This window comes from Siniperca chuatsi, linkage group LG18 (genome assembly GCF_020085105.1).
Source record: "Siniperca chuatsi isolate FFG_IHB_CAS linkage group LG18, ASM2008510v1, whole genome shotgun sequence".
NCBI classification, from domain to species: domain Eukaryota; kingdom Metazoa; phylum Chordata; class Actinopteri; order Centrarchiformes; family Sinipercidae; genus Siniperca; species Siniperca chuatsi.
This window is the reverse complement of record NC_058059.1, coordinates 8804844-8822308: the sequence shown is the minus strand read 5'-3', so window position 1 is coordinate 8822308 and position 17465 is coordinate 8804844. Positions and strand designations below refer to the sequence as shown.

At 39.7% G+C, this 17465-nt stretch overlaps 1 protein-coding gene across 2 annotated transcripts in view; it reads right to left on the bottom strand.

The window, feature by feature from the left end:
- mtrex (Mtr4 exosome RNA helicase) overlaps window positions 1–17465 on the bottom strand; it is a 23747-nt gene extending 6282 nt beyond the window's left edge. Inside the window, exons 1-21 of one of the 2 annotated variants that reach the window (XM_044174153.1) lie at window positions 17242–17465; window positions 16723–16863; window positions 15920–15986; window positions 15573–15635; window positions 15086–15198; window positions 14415–14589; window positions 14152–14242; window positions 13383–13507; window positions 13106–13204; window positions 12769–12886; window positions 12526–12657; window positions 8365–8444; window positions 7772–7882; window positions 7027–7128; window positions 5782–5907; window positions 4936–5086; window positions 4360–4532; window positions 4202–4270; window positions 3995–4120; window positions 2683–2793; window positions 2396–2584 (exon numbers count right to left, since the gene is read on the bottom strand). In XM_044174153.1, the coding sequence (XP_044030088.1) occupies window positions 2396–2584; window positions 2683–2793; window positions 3995–4120; window positions 4202–4270; window positions 4360–4532; window positions 4936–5086; window positions 5782–5907; window positions 7027–7128; window positions 7772–7882; window positions 8365–8444; window positions 12526–12657; window positions 12769–12886; window positions 13106–13204; window positions 13383–13507; window positions 14152–14242; window positions 14415–14589; window positions 15086–15198; window positions 15573–15635; window positions 15920–15986; window positions 16723–16863; window positions 17242–17465 (2586 nt within the window). The remainder of the gene's footprint in view (window positions 1–2395; window positions 2585–2682; window positions 2794–3994; window positions 4121–4201; window positions 4271–4359; window positions 4533–4935; window positions 5087–5781; window positions 5908–7026; window positions 7129–7771; window positions 7883–8364; window positions 8445–12525; window positions 12658–12768; window positions 12887–13105; window positions 13205–13382; window positions 13508–14151; window positions 14243–14414; window positions 14590–15085; window positions 15199–15572; window positions 15636–15919; window positions 15987–16722; window positions 16864–17241) is intronic. The other variant, XM_044174154.1, reaches the window with a different exon arrangement.

The window sequence follows — 17465 nt, the reverse complement described above, 5'->3', positions numbered from 1 at the left end:
CACACGTGTTGTTATAGCATGCAACCTTTACTAAATGTAAACCTGGAGATGCTCTTCCAGGGTAATACTTTATCATTTTTAAATGCACTGTGATAACTACCAGCTATTTTGTGCATGAGATCATTTCAAACACTGCATTAACCGTCACAGTGATGGAGTGGAATATTTGAGTTATCTGCCAACAGATGTTCACTTGCCTGCTCATCTGTCCTCAGTGATGTCCCTTATCAACTTTAACCTTTACCCCTCATCGTTACAACACACCTCAGAGCCAAAGAAGCAAACACATGCACAAAGAGATTTTACCAGCATGGTTTATTACTCAAAAAAGTCTATTTATATTTTGGAGAAATTGGCTGCATGTGAGATAGTGAAGAAATCTATCATACATGCACACAAAAGCTGGAAAGTTTAGATTTTGAACACCACAAAAAACAAATATCAAAATGAATACTGTTGTAGCTTTAGTCTACATGGTATAAAATGAGGTTCAACTGTAGCAACCATGGTGTGGTGTATGTAAAATATGATGAGTTGAGACAGGGCTACCTGCTCTGCTAAACAAATAAGGTAGGTGTGGTATCAGTACTGTGAAGGCCAGAGCGGAGGTCAGCTGCAGAAATGAGACTGAGGAGTTATCTGCCAATCAAACATAAAGTCATCCAGTTTACGCTGTACTGTATCCCCTATCATTTCAAAACACACACAAGACCACAGAGGGATGTAAATGTTTATGCAAATTGTCAAACACGGTCAACCTCCCCGGTAAAAGCCACCCTAGCACTCAGCAAAGGCTGTTTTGCATCTGCGTCCTTGATCTTTCTGTAAAGCAGAGCTCACAGATGTAGTAATGTGCATGTTGTTGAACAGGACATTATAATATCTTGTAAAATCGTATCTGGATCAGGAGTAGAATTTTATTTTGAAATGTACACGTAAGAAGTTCTGCCATTATATTTCCTATTTTTCCTACGTTGGTGTTTTTAGCCATGCTAGCAGCATGACTCAAGGGATGGCAGTGTCAGTCAGTCCACCACTTTGGTCCAGATTGAAATATAACAACTATTTGATGAATTGCCATGAAATTTTGTACAGACAGACATTCATGGTGCCCAGATGATGAAGCCTACTGACTTTGGTGATCCCCTGACCTTTCCTCTAGTGCCACCATGAGGTTGGGAGGTCAGAATTGATTGTAATGTCTTTGGTAATCACTTTTTATCCAGTGCCATCATCGGGTCAAAAGTTTTAACTGTCCAATACTTTGGTTTAAGACCAAATACCTGCAAAACTAATGAGATTCCCATCCTTCCCACTGGACTTTGGGTTTAGTGCTAATTAGCAAATGTTAGCATGCTAACACACAAAACTAAGATGGTGGACATGGTAAACATACCTGCTGCTAAACATCAGTATGTTAGCATTGTCACTGCCAACATGCAGTCATGCTAGCATTAGCATCTAGCTCAAAGCACGGCTGTGCCTAAAGAAAACTTCACAAAGCCCCTAGCGTGGCTGTAGACTGTTAGTCTTGCTGCTATATAGGTGACGTTACTTTAAACAAGTGAAAACTGAATGTATTGATATTTTTACATTTTAGAGCTGCTGTAAAGCTTGCACTGCTAGAGTGCACTGGTGTGCATGTAGTGACTTTGCTTGTGGTGTTACACAGACACAGAGAGCATTTATGCAAGAGACCCTGTGAATGTTTTGTTTCTCTACAACTGCAGGTATGTGGGTTTATGTATGGCTGTTTTATATTTTTTTTATATTATTAATTAATTATATTATTTAAAAATTAATTATTTTATATTATTTTTTAATATTTTTCTGAAATAATGTATTTTGATTATTCATTGATTTTGTGATAATTTTATTTATCTTGTTATTATATTAGTGTGCATTATGCCCTCTTTTTGTTCTGGATTTCTTCCTCGGAAGACAGACATAATTTATGCAAGAGAGACCCTGTGAATATTTTGTTTCTCTACAATTGCAGGGGAGTTGTGCTGCTGCCTTACAGTAAAGTCCTGAAAGAGAGAAAATGTGGTCCTTGTTTGCTATACAAGGTAAAAAAAAAAAAAACCTTGCTCGATGTGGTCTGATGAGGAGGTTTCCTGTTATCTGACCTCTAACTGAGGGTGAGGCCCTGTAGAATAAAGTCCTTGCTTTCCTCCTGTGTTTGTTTGTATGAGTATATATGGCCAAAGCAACTGTAATCTAACAAAGGTAGCCAATGTAGATAAAAAGGAAAATAAAAGTAATTATTATTATTTCAATAGTAACAACTGTGATCTTTTGTTAAATGGTTGGCTTTCAGTAAGGTTTGACACTTTTCTATGGCTGATATTTAACTCTCCCACAAACTGAAAGACACACATATACAGTTTCTCACCAGAGCTTTCTTCTCACAGAGAGAATAGACAGATTCCAAGTTGGGGTCACTGTGCAGGGGGTGCGAGTACATGCGGTGCTCGAAGGCCTCCACTTTCTGAATAACTTTCTTCAGTGCAGGGTCTTTGATGCCCATGTCATCTATGGGGTCGAGCAGAGGAACGCCATCTGGGAAACGTTTCTGCACCTCCTGCAGACAAATTGTTTGGAGGGAAAGAAAAGACCAACAATTTAGAATAATGGTTTCTGCTGAGTTCTCAATATCTTCAAGATGGCTGCATTTTGTACCTGTATAGACTTGAGCAAGAGCTGTCTGTTGTCAAAGGGCCTCAAGTCTTTGGGGATGTAAAGCCGAACTGTGCTGATCGAAGTCAGGAGATGGAGCATCACAGGGACCACCTGGACAAAAAAACAAAAAAGGTTATAGTTGACTATAGAGACCAGGGCTCCAGACTAACTTTTTACATTGGTGGCACTGGTGCGCCTTTTCTTATTTAGGTGCACCAGCACATAATTTAGATGCACCTAGGGCTGGGCGGAATGGCCTAAAATTTCTATCACGGTATAATTTGAAGCACGGACGGTAACAGTAGATCTCACGGTATATTCGCTTTTCTTCAAATTTCAATATAAATGCTTCTGATGGGGTAAAGCACTGGTATGGCAACTGCATAGCAGCTATTACTGTACTCTTAACTGTATTACTAGGACATATTTCACCTAGTACAGAGGTATTTTAAGAACATTTATTGTGCAAAACAAATAGAAAATACAAAACGTTTTATATTTGTCTACTGAAAATAGCCTATTATATATATATATAATATTTTAAAGAATACATTAATACATTACCCTATTTCTAGTAGGTTATTTCACCATTTTAATTTTACATTAGTGTTTACTCACAAACTACTTTGCTAAACTAATCTGCTCACCTTGCTTTTCCAGTCCTCTTTTCCCCACACACGCACACACCTACACCTCTGTCTCTTACTGCACACACACCAGCTTATTTCTGTTTCTCTCTCCTCGTATGGGTCTGCTCTGTTGACTTTCTTCGTCAGCAGTATGTTTTATAGCCGCCCAAAAAACACATGTTTTGGATTTGTTCACCTGCAATTCCGTTTTCACAGCAGCAGGTGAGCCGCGCGTGGAAGAGGCTTGTTGTTAATGACGTAACCTATAAAGCTACTTAGGACCGGGGAGGCAGGTGGAACGGTTACTTCCGCCGATGATGTCGGGTCTGGGCAGGGCCTTTCAGGCATGGGGACAGGTGGATTGGGCACAGCAGCATTTTTCTTGACGAAAAATAATTAATTCAGTTCTCTTCATTTTGATTCATGTTTAAAGGCTGTGATGTTGCTCACGATTTCTCTTGTTTGCGCACAAGGAATGTGGGAGGAGTACAGGATGCAGTCTCACACATGCAGACCTGTGCAGAATTTCAGCGCACCAATGCGACCAATGAAAATGTTTAGACACACTTGATAGATTTTTGGTTGCATGTACGACCAAAATAGTTGCACCCTGGAGACATGTAATCATATTTGTATATGTAATTTGCAGTTAAGTGTCTTTTTTGTGTGTCTGTTGCACCCACCTGCATCTCTCCAGTCTGCCCTGGAGCAGCAGGTTTAGCAGCTTCAGTCGCAGAATCTTTTACACTGTCTTTACTACAGTGGACCAAAACCTCCACCACATACAGCGGCTCAGAGTCTGTACTGGTCTAAATGGGGAAACACACATTAGTCACAGCCACGTCATGTAAATGGATTCACATACATGTGACACCGTGACACAGACTTACCTTCACGTTAGACTTCTTGCAAAAGTTTACAACAACTCCCCAGCCAAAGTCAGCGTCATCATTTTTTACCTGTGGGATCAACACAAAGAGCCATTAAATGACAATGAAAATCCATAATTAGCGTCCTGTTGTGAAACTGTACGTGTGTGAAGCTCTACCTTGACAAGTCGCCCAGGCTGCAAGAAGGGCAAGCAGTACTTGGGTTTGTGGGTGAACTCTTGTATCTCTTTACCCAGTTTGGCCAGCTGCTGTCTGATTTTAAAGTAAGTGACCACGCCCTCTTCGTTGGGAATCTCAATGGCGTGGTACTGCTCCTCATACTTCTTAATTTCTGCACAGAAAAAAAAAATTCTGCAACTTGAAACGAGGCCACAACAGAAGAGGCAATGTCATTTTATTTCAGCATCTTCCCGTGAAAAACATTTCTTGAAGGCTTTCTACACATCAACCTCTTGACACCAGACACCTAATAATGAAAGAGGTGGAATCAGTGGCAACTTGCAGTTATAACAGTCAAAACTGTGTTTGTTTTAGTCTTTAGCATATCTCCTCAAACATAATTGTTTGCCATTTCTAAATGATAAATACAGCCTGTAAATCAGAGAGATCTGAAATACATGCTAATCACGTATGCAGATATCACTGTATTAGTAGAATCTAGAGTAGAATTTCTCTAGAGGTTACTTGCTCATCAAGCCTGGAGTGTGCTGTAGTAATCATGGAAAAATGCTTACTCTCCACAACACCAGGCAAAGCCCTGTAGTGTTGGAACTGGTAGAAAGACTTCTCCAGCATGTACTCTGGGTTGATCTCCTCCACACGCAGCAGGTTGAGCACCATGTTGTAGGTCAGGTGGAAGGCACTGTTCAAAGGGTCTGCAGAGCCCTGCACAGCACAATAAAAAACCAGACAGAATAAAAATAAACATAAAACACACTTTTGTTATAATAATACACATCTGTGATTAATTATGTGTTTTGATAATGTTGTTAGCATTTTACTAAAAGTGCCAGGAAGGTATGAGGTCTAAATAAATACAGGCGGAAGTTCCCCAAATTAAACACTGAGGAGGATTTTTCAATCACAACCTCTGAAACTCCAGAACCTCAGATGTGTTAAGACAGCTTTCTCCAATACAGTCTGGGAGTTAAGCACTGCGACAGCGCCAACAAACAGTTTTACATTAACACAACCTCCTTCAAAAGCTACGCAGCTACATATTTATAGCAGCACAGCTATAAATGTGTCAAATCAAAGACAAAAGACCAAGAGTCTCTGGCTTCCTTGTGACTGTGTGTTGTCAAGTTCTGACAGAGCACCAAATGGCCTGATGATCCACACAAAGAACAACTTAAGGGTCACTTCTGCCAATTTCCATTCAATCGTTCAAACTAATTCTCAGAAAGACAGCAAGGAATATGTTTCATTGATGGGATAGTGGGATTATAATTGTAGCAGAAGAATGTGTAGACAGCACTGAAGTGGTCTGCAAAGATGTGATCGATGACTAGCAGTTACATTCAGAAAAATAACCCGAACTTATATGCAAAAAAGCACAGTAGCAGCCATCTTCACTGTACCTTGAGCAGCTGTTTGCCTACAGCTGGACTCATCTTCTCGTCCACCATGAAAATGACAATTCCCCTGTCGTCCATTCCTCTCCTCCCAGCTCGCCCAGACATCTGGATGTACTCACCTGATGTAATCTGGTTCACGTGAAAACACACAAGACATTAAGGAAAAGATATTTGTTAGTGAATGCTTCTCTATACCTGTAATATAATGTATATTTGTTGATGTGACAGAGACAGAAAAAAAGCCTATTATACTACAGAGAAGAGAGATAAAAATATAAAAAAGCAGGGAGAGAAAAACTGTGAAAATGTACTAATGCATATTTGAGTGAGAATATAACCAAATGTTTTGAAAAAATTAGTGCCTAGCAAAATATCTGCATTAGTAACACAGAAATGTAGATGATGAAACTGTCTTGTGAGAAGGAGACTGAACCAGTTTTCCACAAGCCTCTGAGGACTATTCACTGCATTGCACGTGGCTCTGATTAAACTCCACATATCTACAGGTCTTTGAGCAATAAAAATGCTTAAAAAGGCAGATAAGATTATTTTTGTGTTGAAATGATCGGATGCCATGGGATCAGCTCTTGATGTGAAACACAGTGTGTTTCAGGAATGAGAGTTGTGTGTATTTAAATGTGTGAGTGCCTGCGTGGAGCTTTGGCATCATCAAATGCACCAGATGTTCCTGATGAACCTCTTGGAGGGCAGTTTCCTTCACTCTCACATTCTCTTCAAGTCTTTGTGTGTGTGTATGTGAGCTGGAAATCCATGTGTATGAAGTGAAGATGAAGGGTGCTTCTAAGTGACGGCAGCTCCACGCACACAGCCCCCAGCTCTTATAAACAATACGTGGCTGTTTATGTGGCGATGCAAGCTGCAGGACTTGAAGACCTTATAAAGGCCTTGCAGCAACACACTATGTAACAACTCCACACTGCGCACAGTCCAAAGCTGTTGTTTTAATGGGATAGCAGAGTTTATGAGGAGCTTTACTATTTTACTGGCTACTCACTAAAGGTGGACACCTAGCTTTCATAAACTACACTTTTTGGGCTCATCTTACTGCCCACAGCTATGGAAACTGCAGTTCCACAACATAATGTACTAGTTAGGTTGTTAGGATTTGCATATAACGTTGGATGAGGGTGAAAAAAATTCCTGAGAGAATTTCCTCTTGACAAGACAACTTTATTGACTTGTTGTGTGACACTATCTGTGTGTGTGTGTGTGTGTGTGTGCTCTTACAAAGCGGTGATTCTTGCCATCAAACTTGCGTGCGCTGGTGAAGAGCACAGTGCGAGCCGGCATGTTGATGCCCATGGCGAATGTCTCTGTAGCAAACAGGGCCTGGGATGAGAATAAAAAGCAAACATTAAGACGATCTCATCGCAATATTCTGACAATGTCATTTTCGATCCAGCTTTAGAAAGGTACCCTGTAGAGTTTTTTGTAAACAAACAAATTAATCTTTGCATTCAGTGTTTCTTACCAGAAGGTAAGTGTGTATCCTTGAGGCCTAATAAACTTGTTGATTGTGGTTTGTTTCTCATTGCTTCACTAGTGCTCTTAAAGAAAAAGGAGATCTTCAAGCATGTTTAAAGGAGCAAACTTCAGGCACTCACACATAGTTATAAACCTCGGAGGACTTACAAGCCTTGTAACTAATAAAGGCTTTTCAGAGTCCCTGAAGTTTCCAATTTTAAAGCATTTTGTATACTGCATTGTTTACATCCATGTTTGCTTGCTAGCAGTGTTTTTCAGTCTTTTGTTGACACATTGCTACGTTTCTTGGCATGTTGCTGCCACTGACTGTTGATCAGTGGACAAAGGTCACAAAACACTGCTCCACAGCGCTACTAGTGGTAAAAAACTTTACAGGGTACCTAATTCGGTGATGATGTAGTTTGAACATTCCTTGAACCTCATTTACAAACCAAGTAATTGCAGTAACTTTGCTAAGAGGGATGAATCTTGTTTGAGATAGTCGTACCTTGAGCAGGCCTTCAGAAAAAAGGATCTCTATGGTCTCTTTCAGGATGGGCAGTAGGCCTCCATGGTGGATTCCTATCCCCCTCTTCAACAGCGGCAGCACATGCTCCACCTGAGTAACAGATTAGTGTTTGTAGCATTTGCTTATAAAATTTAGTGACGGTGCAAATTCACCAGTTCGTTCATACGATTACAGCCATCAGCACCAGAGAGACAGAGAGTGGAAAAGCATCTAATCCTCATAGTGGAAAAGTGTGATGTATGGTTGGCTTTGCCATTGCTCATGCCATAGTGGTCTACACACTAACAACTATTACCTCAACACGGCTGGTTTTCATAATGTGACTTAACACAGCAGGGTAGAATAACAGGAGCACAGTGCTTGAGCCCATGTTGACATTATGTGTGCAGCTATTTACATTAAGGCAGTTTAACTGTCTTCTCTGAGCAGAAAATGATTCTGAAGGAAATGCTGAGGTCATTTTTCTGAGCTTTTACAAGGTGGCAGCGCTGGGTTCAAAAAGTGAGAACAACATGGATGGTTATACAAACATCACAGGAGGAAACAGAATGAGAAAGACCTGTCCTCCTCACCTGGGGGAGTTTCTTGTCTTCGTCTGAAAGACAGTCCACTGCGTTGTTGAATACTTCCTCCACCAGACGTTTCTCGTCATCTGGAACAAACAAATGGTGCATTTCTTAACACCACCATCTCATAGCTGTTCAGAAAAAGTTCTAAATATTAGCACAAAGCCATTTCCTACATCCTGAGCCTATGTGTCTCAATTACTCCAACATGCACATGCACACACAAACACAAACTCACACAGACACGCTTTTGGGTCATTTTAAAATGTTGTTTTAAATATAATTTCTCTTGGCATGTGTGGTTGATGTGGAACAACGGGGAGTATTGCTTGCAGGAAATGTTTAACCACCCAGGGATTGAGCAAGGAAATGATGTTGCTGCATTTGCTTCAAGTCTGTGTTAACTCTAGATTTGATCTGATTTCGTGGCCATATGTTTCAACAAAACAGTTTCTCTAATTTTTGTTATTTTGTAGAATTTCTCATTCAGTTTTTCAAAATAAATTTATAAAATGATAACTGATTTTTTTTAAGCTGAGGTTTTTTTTTTTACAAAATGTCTGAACAAAATGTCTGGAAAATGGTTGGCTGCTGCCACATGTTTAACAAACATTTTATTATTGTAATTTGTTGTATATGAATGCACCACCACCATGAATGCGCCACCACCAGTGTCTCATTACTGTGCTACTGCTAATCATATTACATTGTTTGCTGTGGCTGGTTGGCTATCTCTGTCCATGTGGAAACTTTGTCACAGGTCTTTCTTTATTCATGAAACCATTCTGGGAAACCTTCCTTCTTATGTGCCTGTGTTAGTCAGAAACTTGGACTTCCACTGATGGCCCAGTATTTATTTTTAATGTCAAATGACTTCAGTGTCATTGGGACTTATTTTCATGGTTTAATAACAAAGCAACTCCACAGACAAACACACACAACGGCCAATGTATAAAGTGAGCTCAGCCCAAACTACGTCTATGGCTCCAGCAAAACAGCCAGGACATCCACTTTGTATCACACATCACACACAGAGCAGGGTTATAATACACTTAAAATAGCCAAGAGTCTAATAAAGCTCCAGTTACGGCCCCTAGAGGCTGCAAAGTCCATTACACCCAACTGTATTAAAATGCACTGACACACTTCAGAGCCATTCCAGCGGTGAGCCAGAAGTCTTGTGCTGAGGGTAGGACAAAAGGAAAGCTCGGAGAGCATCCAAAAAGGAAACTGTTCAACCTCTGAGAAGCGTGATTGTACTCAGTAAATTCCATGGCAATCGGCCCTTTAGCTTTTGACGTTTCTTACGTACATTGATGATGGTGGTAAAAGAAAGGTCAAAGGGGTCACCAGAAAAACATAAAGATACTTCTTCTGGGGACTGTGAATATCCACAGCAAACTTCAAGGCGATCTGGACAATAGTTTTCAGGGTACCTTGTCAAGGATTTATGGGGCACATTTTACACATGAAGAACAGTTTACTAGTCATGACGAGTATTGGTCAGTCTGTGAAAACAGTTGTATAATGTCTTCTATGGCTGTGGAGAGAGCTTTGTCAAATGTGAAAATAATGAGTCAAGTAACACATTTGTAGTCTTTGAGCTTGGGCAGAAACCCCTCATTGCAAACTGAGGATGTCAAATTTGAAAGACATGGGCATTTTCCAGTCAAAGAGGGGGTCTGATGAAACACGCTATTGAGTTGCTCTATTTGAAATGTGTTTTTGGAGTTTGACCCATACTAGGGAATAAAAGTCAAGATGTCTTGGCGTCTGGTCATTAGGAATCAGCCTTTATGGACCATGCTGAATATCCAAACCAAATTCACATGAACAGACTTCATCAACCTCAGGCTCTGCCATTAGTGGCAAAAACAAACTATAATGCTGCTATACAACCAAAAACAAAACTACTACTGCTGCAGGTCAGCATCACAATAACACATCTGGGTCTACGTCCACCTGTCAGTCTTCGCATGAGCCCACCAAAACTTCTATAACTTTGATTTAACTCTGTTTGATGCTGCAGTTCTGCACAACTGTCAGTTGGTTGGTGTTTTCGGCACCAGCCGGTCCCCTGACTCCAACACAGCTCTGCCATTCCATAAACACTGCCCAGAAACTATGTGTCACAGCACACAGCAGGAAAGGAGAGAGAGGGGGGACTCTGCCTTTAGAGTTCAAAAAAAAAAAAAAAAAAAAACACAGACTGAGGAAAAGATAAGGATGGAAGGAATAAAAAGAAAACACAAAGTAGAAAAGGTAGAAGAGAGAAAATGGGGGGTGAAGAGTAGTTGGTTGAGCTTGAGAGAAACCAGGAGAGCCACGTGGCTCCCTCTCCTCATTATAACCCACCTACACACACAAACAGAGGAACTCCATAACACCAACAACCTGCATACATACACACTGGTTAAACAATCTGGCTTCTCAACTGTTTGCTGGAGAGAACTGAGTTTATAAATGACAGACAAAGAAACAAAACAACTGCAAATGGTTAGGTTTTTACCAAGTAATGATTTCAGCAGAAATGGTGATACAATTGTTCTGTAGCCATAAAAAAAACATCACAATCACATTTTATCATGAAAGCTTCATATTTTGTTTAAACTACTAAACACGTCAAAGGAATAATTTAACTCCTTTACTAATCAGATTATTATATTTCAACATTTTTCCTCAAGTGAAATTATCTGACTGTTATTACTGGATACCATCTGCCTCATTTTCTGTTCAAGAAAATTCTCAAAACACATGAAACTGTTGGAAATGAGAAATTATCTTTGGCAGAGTTTTTCCTTTTTTGTTGCAATATTAATGAAAAAACTGGCAGCGTTGACAGAGGAAAGGCCTTCAATGTTAGAAGAGCTCAGTATTAAAACAAACGTCACAATGCAGGAAAAACAAACCTAGATGAGGGAGGAAAATGTTTCCCAAGTAAGACTTCATAAGCATGTTTTATTTCACTGAAAAAGCCTGAAGCAGGTGGATACGAGCCAACTTCTACCGCTGGATTATCTCCCATCCTGCAGAGATTTGTCCTCATGAAGCAACTTCACTTATTCACTGGACCAAACAGCAGGACCAGCTGTGCAGGCACAATAAGCCATATTCATGGCACTCACTCAGTGGGGAGGATTTATTTAGCTCGGCTTGCCAAAAATTTAACATTTTGGTGAGCGGTTTTGCTTGCCTAATTTAACTCCCTCCCTAACTCTCTCAGCAATTTGTCACAATAAATGTATTTGTTTTGGCATTTCAGTGTGCAAAGACTATCTGCTCCGAATCTAACCACAAACATGCTCATTATTCAAAGTGCTGATAGTGTGACTTTATATCTGATAACTGACAAATGCAGTGAAAACAAACAACAAAATTGTTTAATTTAACTAAAAAGAGGTACATTATGACATTTGATCACTTACTGCTGCCGAATAAACAGCAAGGATTTTTAATTGCTGGCGTAACAAATGTGCCAGAATTGAAGATTTTAGGGCTACAACTTATGATTATTTTTATAATTAACAATTTTGTCTATAAAATGTCAGAATAGCGAAAAATTTCCCACAGCCCAAGGTGACATCTTCAAATATCTTGTTTTGTTTGACCAGCAGTCCAAAACCCAGAGATATTGACTTTACTATCACGTGTCAAATAAAAGCATCAAATTCTCACATTTGAGAAGCTGGAACCAGCAAATGTTTAACATTTTAGCTTCAAGATATCTAAAAATATGATTCAATTATTAAAGTAGTTGCAGATTAACTTTCTGTTGATCCACTAATGAATTAATTGATTTATCGTTACAGCTCTAGAAAATATCACTGATTATGAAACGTACAGTATGAATCAAAGTTGTCAACACAACTTGCCAAATTGGGAAAATATTTCAACATTATCACAGCGAAATCACCAGAACGTACGCTTTGTAAACACAAAAATAACTGATCTGCATCATGCTGAATCTGCTTGACACACAATTTCAAGAAAAGAAAAAGAAACTGGATAAGTGATATGCCAAAAACACATCACCTGCCATTGATCTACTGGTTTGATGGCCTGACGTAAACCTTTAACTATGCATGCATTTCACAAAACCACGAGGATTATTGTATTTACCAACTCAAACTGAACAAGTGCTTGCAGAAGTATTACAAATACACGTACCTCTGTTAAAGTCCAGTTTGGCTACCTGCAGAGCGTAGGCCTCACACTCTTTCTTGCTGAAGCTGAAAATGATGACAGGCTGGAAGTTCCTCTCCATGATCATCTTCACTATCTTGAACACACTGGATGGACCTGAGGAAATCATATATACAAGTACACATGAACATGAATTCTGATGTAAATTATTTAATTTAATTTATTGAAATTTACACGTTTTAACCTTAAAAACTAACAAACACACACCTTTAGTGCCTCCTTTCCGTCCTCTTGGGTCCCACTTGCCCCCTCCGCTGCCCCCAGAATCCCCTGCGTCTCTCAGAACCTGCATAGCTGTGTTGAAATTGTCCTCTCTAAAGTCTCCCTGAAAAAATGCAAAACGCATGCAGATGTTATGCATCATGTATATATGTGAAGACCCAATGGATGCATCCAAACAGAGACAGAGAAACTGTCATATTGGGCTAATATGAGACCAGACACATCTAGTCTGTCTCCAGTCTGACTTCTATAGGATCAATTAGCCAACTCTCTTTGATAACTGTAACAGTCCCCAGTAAGTGCAGTTTGTGGGTGTCCTTACATTCTCATCAACAACCAGGTGGAGTCCATCACCCCCTGCTGGGAAGATGTAGTGTTGCAATGGAGTGGGACGGTAGTCTGTGTAGACCACATGGCATGGCTACAGGAGACATGAGACAAACATTAATTATGTAACAAAAAGGACAAAAACACAAAGAAATGTTATCCTGATTCTTTCTTATATACAGATAATTGTCACCTCCTCATGTTACATACAGGAGGAGGGACAAAGTAATGTAACCCTTATAATTCTCGTATATGCCAGTACAACATCCCACCTGCTTATGTAGGTGGCAAATCCACTCTGCAAACTGTCTGGCATTGGGGATGGTGGCTGACAGGAAGACGTAATGCACATTGTCAGGAAGAAGAATTATGGTCTCCTCCCACACCACACCACGCTCTGAAATACACAGAAAACAGAGGAATTTGTTGCAAGAAAATATTCGTAGTCTTATCCAAAACCTTTCTTACGTTTTTCTGTGAGGTTTGCTCATACGATTGCTCCATGTCAGATTCACCAAACTTTCTTAACTGCACAAACAGCCCCTACAATTTGCCATATGAGGCTTCCTGTTCTGGTCAGTTTGTGGGCAGGTTTCATCTACAAAAATGTAAGAGAATTTCACACCATGGACCTTGTATTCCTAAATCAGCAGACAAAAAGATAACATGTTCAGCAGAACATTCATTTTGCATTAAGTTTGTTTTAGTTATATATTATTATAGTTAATATTGATATCATATTTAAACCCCAAATTCATTTAGATTATAATTTCAGGTCAGATTAGTGGGTTTTTTTTGCTATGTGGAGAAAGGCACACAGATCCAGATCTGGACCACACGTGAATTTAGTTTTTACCTAAGAGAAAATTCTAAGTGCGAGAAAATTGGTGAATGGGACAAATTATCTTAAATCACTCTTACGTGCCACCTAAGAACAAACCAGTTCATACGAGTGGTTCTTACACGAGGCCCAGTGTTCCAAACCACACTGAACGTCAGTTAGTCAATAGTGTGTCTGTGCCGTTTGTATTCTGTACTCACCTGCATCTCTCATGTAATGGATCTCATCAAAGACGACCCACGCCACTTCCCTCATGATCTCGGAGCCTCTGTACAGCATGCTCCTCAGGATCTGGGAGAAAAACAGTTCATCACGTCAGACCAACCTCTCAGCGCTGCTTCTACTCCCCAGTTGCACACTGAACCTGCAGCACACTTTCCAAACACCACCCTCCAATAAAGGTGACATTTATTTGACAAATCTAATAGTGACTCCACTTTTTCCAGACATAACTGCGTCTTACCTCTGTTGTCATGACAAGGCAGGAGGCGGTGGGGTTGATGGTGACATCGCCGGTCATCAGTCCCACATCCTGGAACTCCTCGTACATCTCTCTGTACTTCTGGTTGGAGAGGGCCTTGATGGGGCTGGTGAAGATCACTCTCTGCTTCTCTCTGAGGGCCAATGCAATGGCATATCTACAAGAGGAGGATATAAGAGTGAACCAGGTTAGATCACTAATCTAGTCAGTAATTTTACCATGTTCACCAGTGGACAGCATGAAGTTGTTCCACGAGTGTATATGTTGTCATGTTAATGCGCTTAATTTTGTAGCCTAAAGGTGTTCTTTAATTTAACAGTTCTACCATATAACATTATCATCATCATGTGACACACAAACAACATAACACAACAGATAAAATGGCAGCAGATCCACCAATGCAGACAGTCCAAGGTATTAAAACTGCAATTATGAAGTTGTATTCACACAATAGAATCAACTACACTTGATGAAATGAAATCAAAACAAGCTATATTAGCTGTAGCTTGGGTTTAACTGCATGCTTTGGTCTCTCATATGTGAACAGGACTGTATGCTCCAGACAAGGTTCAACAGTAATTAATTTTGACACAAACAATTGTCACAATAGCAAAAACAGTATTTGTGACGTCATGTTTATTGAAGATACTCACTCAGCACAGACAGTCTTGCCAGCAGAGGTGTGTGCAGACACAAGTACAGACTCACTGTTGTCAATACATAAGATGGCCTCACGCTGGAACGGGTCAAGAACAAAAGGGTACTCCTGCAAGACAAGCAAGACATGTCAAACCAATAGAAAAACAATCCAAGTGTAATATTAGTTCTTGTAAACCAACTAGTACACAATGCACAATACAATCTAAACGAACTCCCCATAAAATAATAAGGTACTCCGTGTTAAAGGTGCGATTACATGCAAGGATTTGTGCTGTGCTGTTATAAAGTTAAGAAAAAGTTTCCAATGATAGGTTTGAAAAGTTAACTAATTTATTTAACCCCCTTACAGAATACAAAATATATTGAATAATGATAATGAATGAATGCTTTAAAAATCTATTTCAGTCTAATTGGATAACATCCTACACTGAACAAATTAAATTAAGTCCACAAGTATAAGAATTAAAAGGTGCATTATACCTTGGCTGCTTTTCCCACTCGCGCTTTCAGTGGTTTATATTCATCACTGGCAGGCAAAGCAACCTGTAAGGGAAAGACAGAACGTTTAACTATCAAAGTTTTGATATTTAACACCAGAGAAATCGGACAGGTGACAAATTAAAGAAAAAAAAGGATAATAATCAAAACACAAAATGAGGGAATATCTTTTGAAAGAATTGTGTTCATCCCTCCAGTAGAGTTCCAGAAATGTGTACAATCTATGCGAAGGTGCACTGAAGTTGCCCAACATCTTACTAAGACAACTTGCTGTTTTTTCCTTTTATTTGTCATCCATCTGTAAATTTGTATTAATTTTCTTTCTTTACCTCGTGTGAGCATCCTTCCACAGTCTCAACTTGCTCGACCTTCACTTGGGGCATAAATTCTGCAAGACTGAAGTAAACCAAACACATTACCTACACAACAACTTTAAAACATATTCTGCAGCATCTCAAGCCAGTATTTCCCATGAAAACACTCAAAAGTAATTGGTTTGATCGACATAAAGTTGAATCAAAACCTCTCTGAAACTGTTTCAACAAAAACTGAACGGTATAACCTTCATGAGGGTAATATTTATTGCAGGGCTGCTGTATTACACTGTATTAGTTCCAGTGGTAAAGGAAGTACTACTCAGGTCAATTACTTAATTAAACTTAGCAATTTCACTATGTAAAAACACTCTGTTATAAATTCAAGTTCTGCATTTAAAATTTGACTTAAGTAAAAGTACACAAGTTATATCAGCTAAATATACTTCAGCCTTGTTTTGAAAGTGACAGTATTATAGGCATTCATGTGTAAGCAGCATTTTAATGTAACTGGTCGAGGTGGAGCTAATTTTAGTAGTAAAATGTGTAAGTAACTAGTAACTAAAGCTCTCAAATGCAGTGGAGTAAAATGTACAGCATTTTCCTCTGAAATGTATAAAGTAACATAAAATGGAAATACTCAAGTACCTCAAAATTAAGTACTTGAGTAGTATAGTACTTGAGTAAATATACTTAGCATTGTTTTGTGGCTATGTGTACTTAATAACCTGGCAACAGAGTCCATGAGCAAACACAAGTTATAACAGCACCTAGGCATCCTGTACAGGCACACAGTGTTAAGATGTAACTCATCTCACTTTAGGTCATTAGCAGAGACTGTCTCATGTCGAGGTTTCTTCCCAAACACCACCTCCTCTCCGCCGTCGCTGTCTGCCTCCCTCTTGACCCGGGCAGATGGACCAGCATCTTTGTCAGTGGCATTTTTTCCTTCAGCTCTTCTGGAAAAGAGGAAAAACACACAGGCGAGGAACTGTGGTTAGCTGAGCCTGTCCCAATATACTTTACACAGGGACGTTACACCAACGGTTAGCTAGCTAGACTCTTGTAACTTTGTGCTTCCCAGTCTCACAAAAATGGGGTTAAAAGTTATATATAAACGTAACAAAAACAAATCTCAAGACAGAATTGAGTTTAAGTTTATCAGCACAACCAGCTACTTTATCTGATGTTTCATTGACGGGTTAACTAGCTAACTAGCAGGTTCACGTTCAGACTATTTCACTGCCTAGCACGAGCTGGTAAGATGTCACGTTCAGGCTCCCTGGACAACCGAACCTCCCGATGTCAAACACTAAAACAAAAACCCAAGAATTTACCCTATGTCTGGTGCCAAAGAAGCGGGTATCTTTTTGCTTGTGGTCGTTTGTTGTTCATCGTCAAACACGCTGAACAAACCGTCTCCAAAGGCGTCTGCCATGATTGATAGGGGCACACTTCCCACAATACAACACGAGGTTGCGCCCCGGTAACACTTCCGGTACGGCAGCTGTGGTGTCCAAAAGTTAGCCAACCCGACATGAATGAGAAGAAAAATACACAT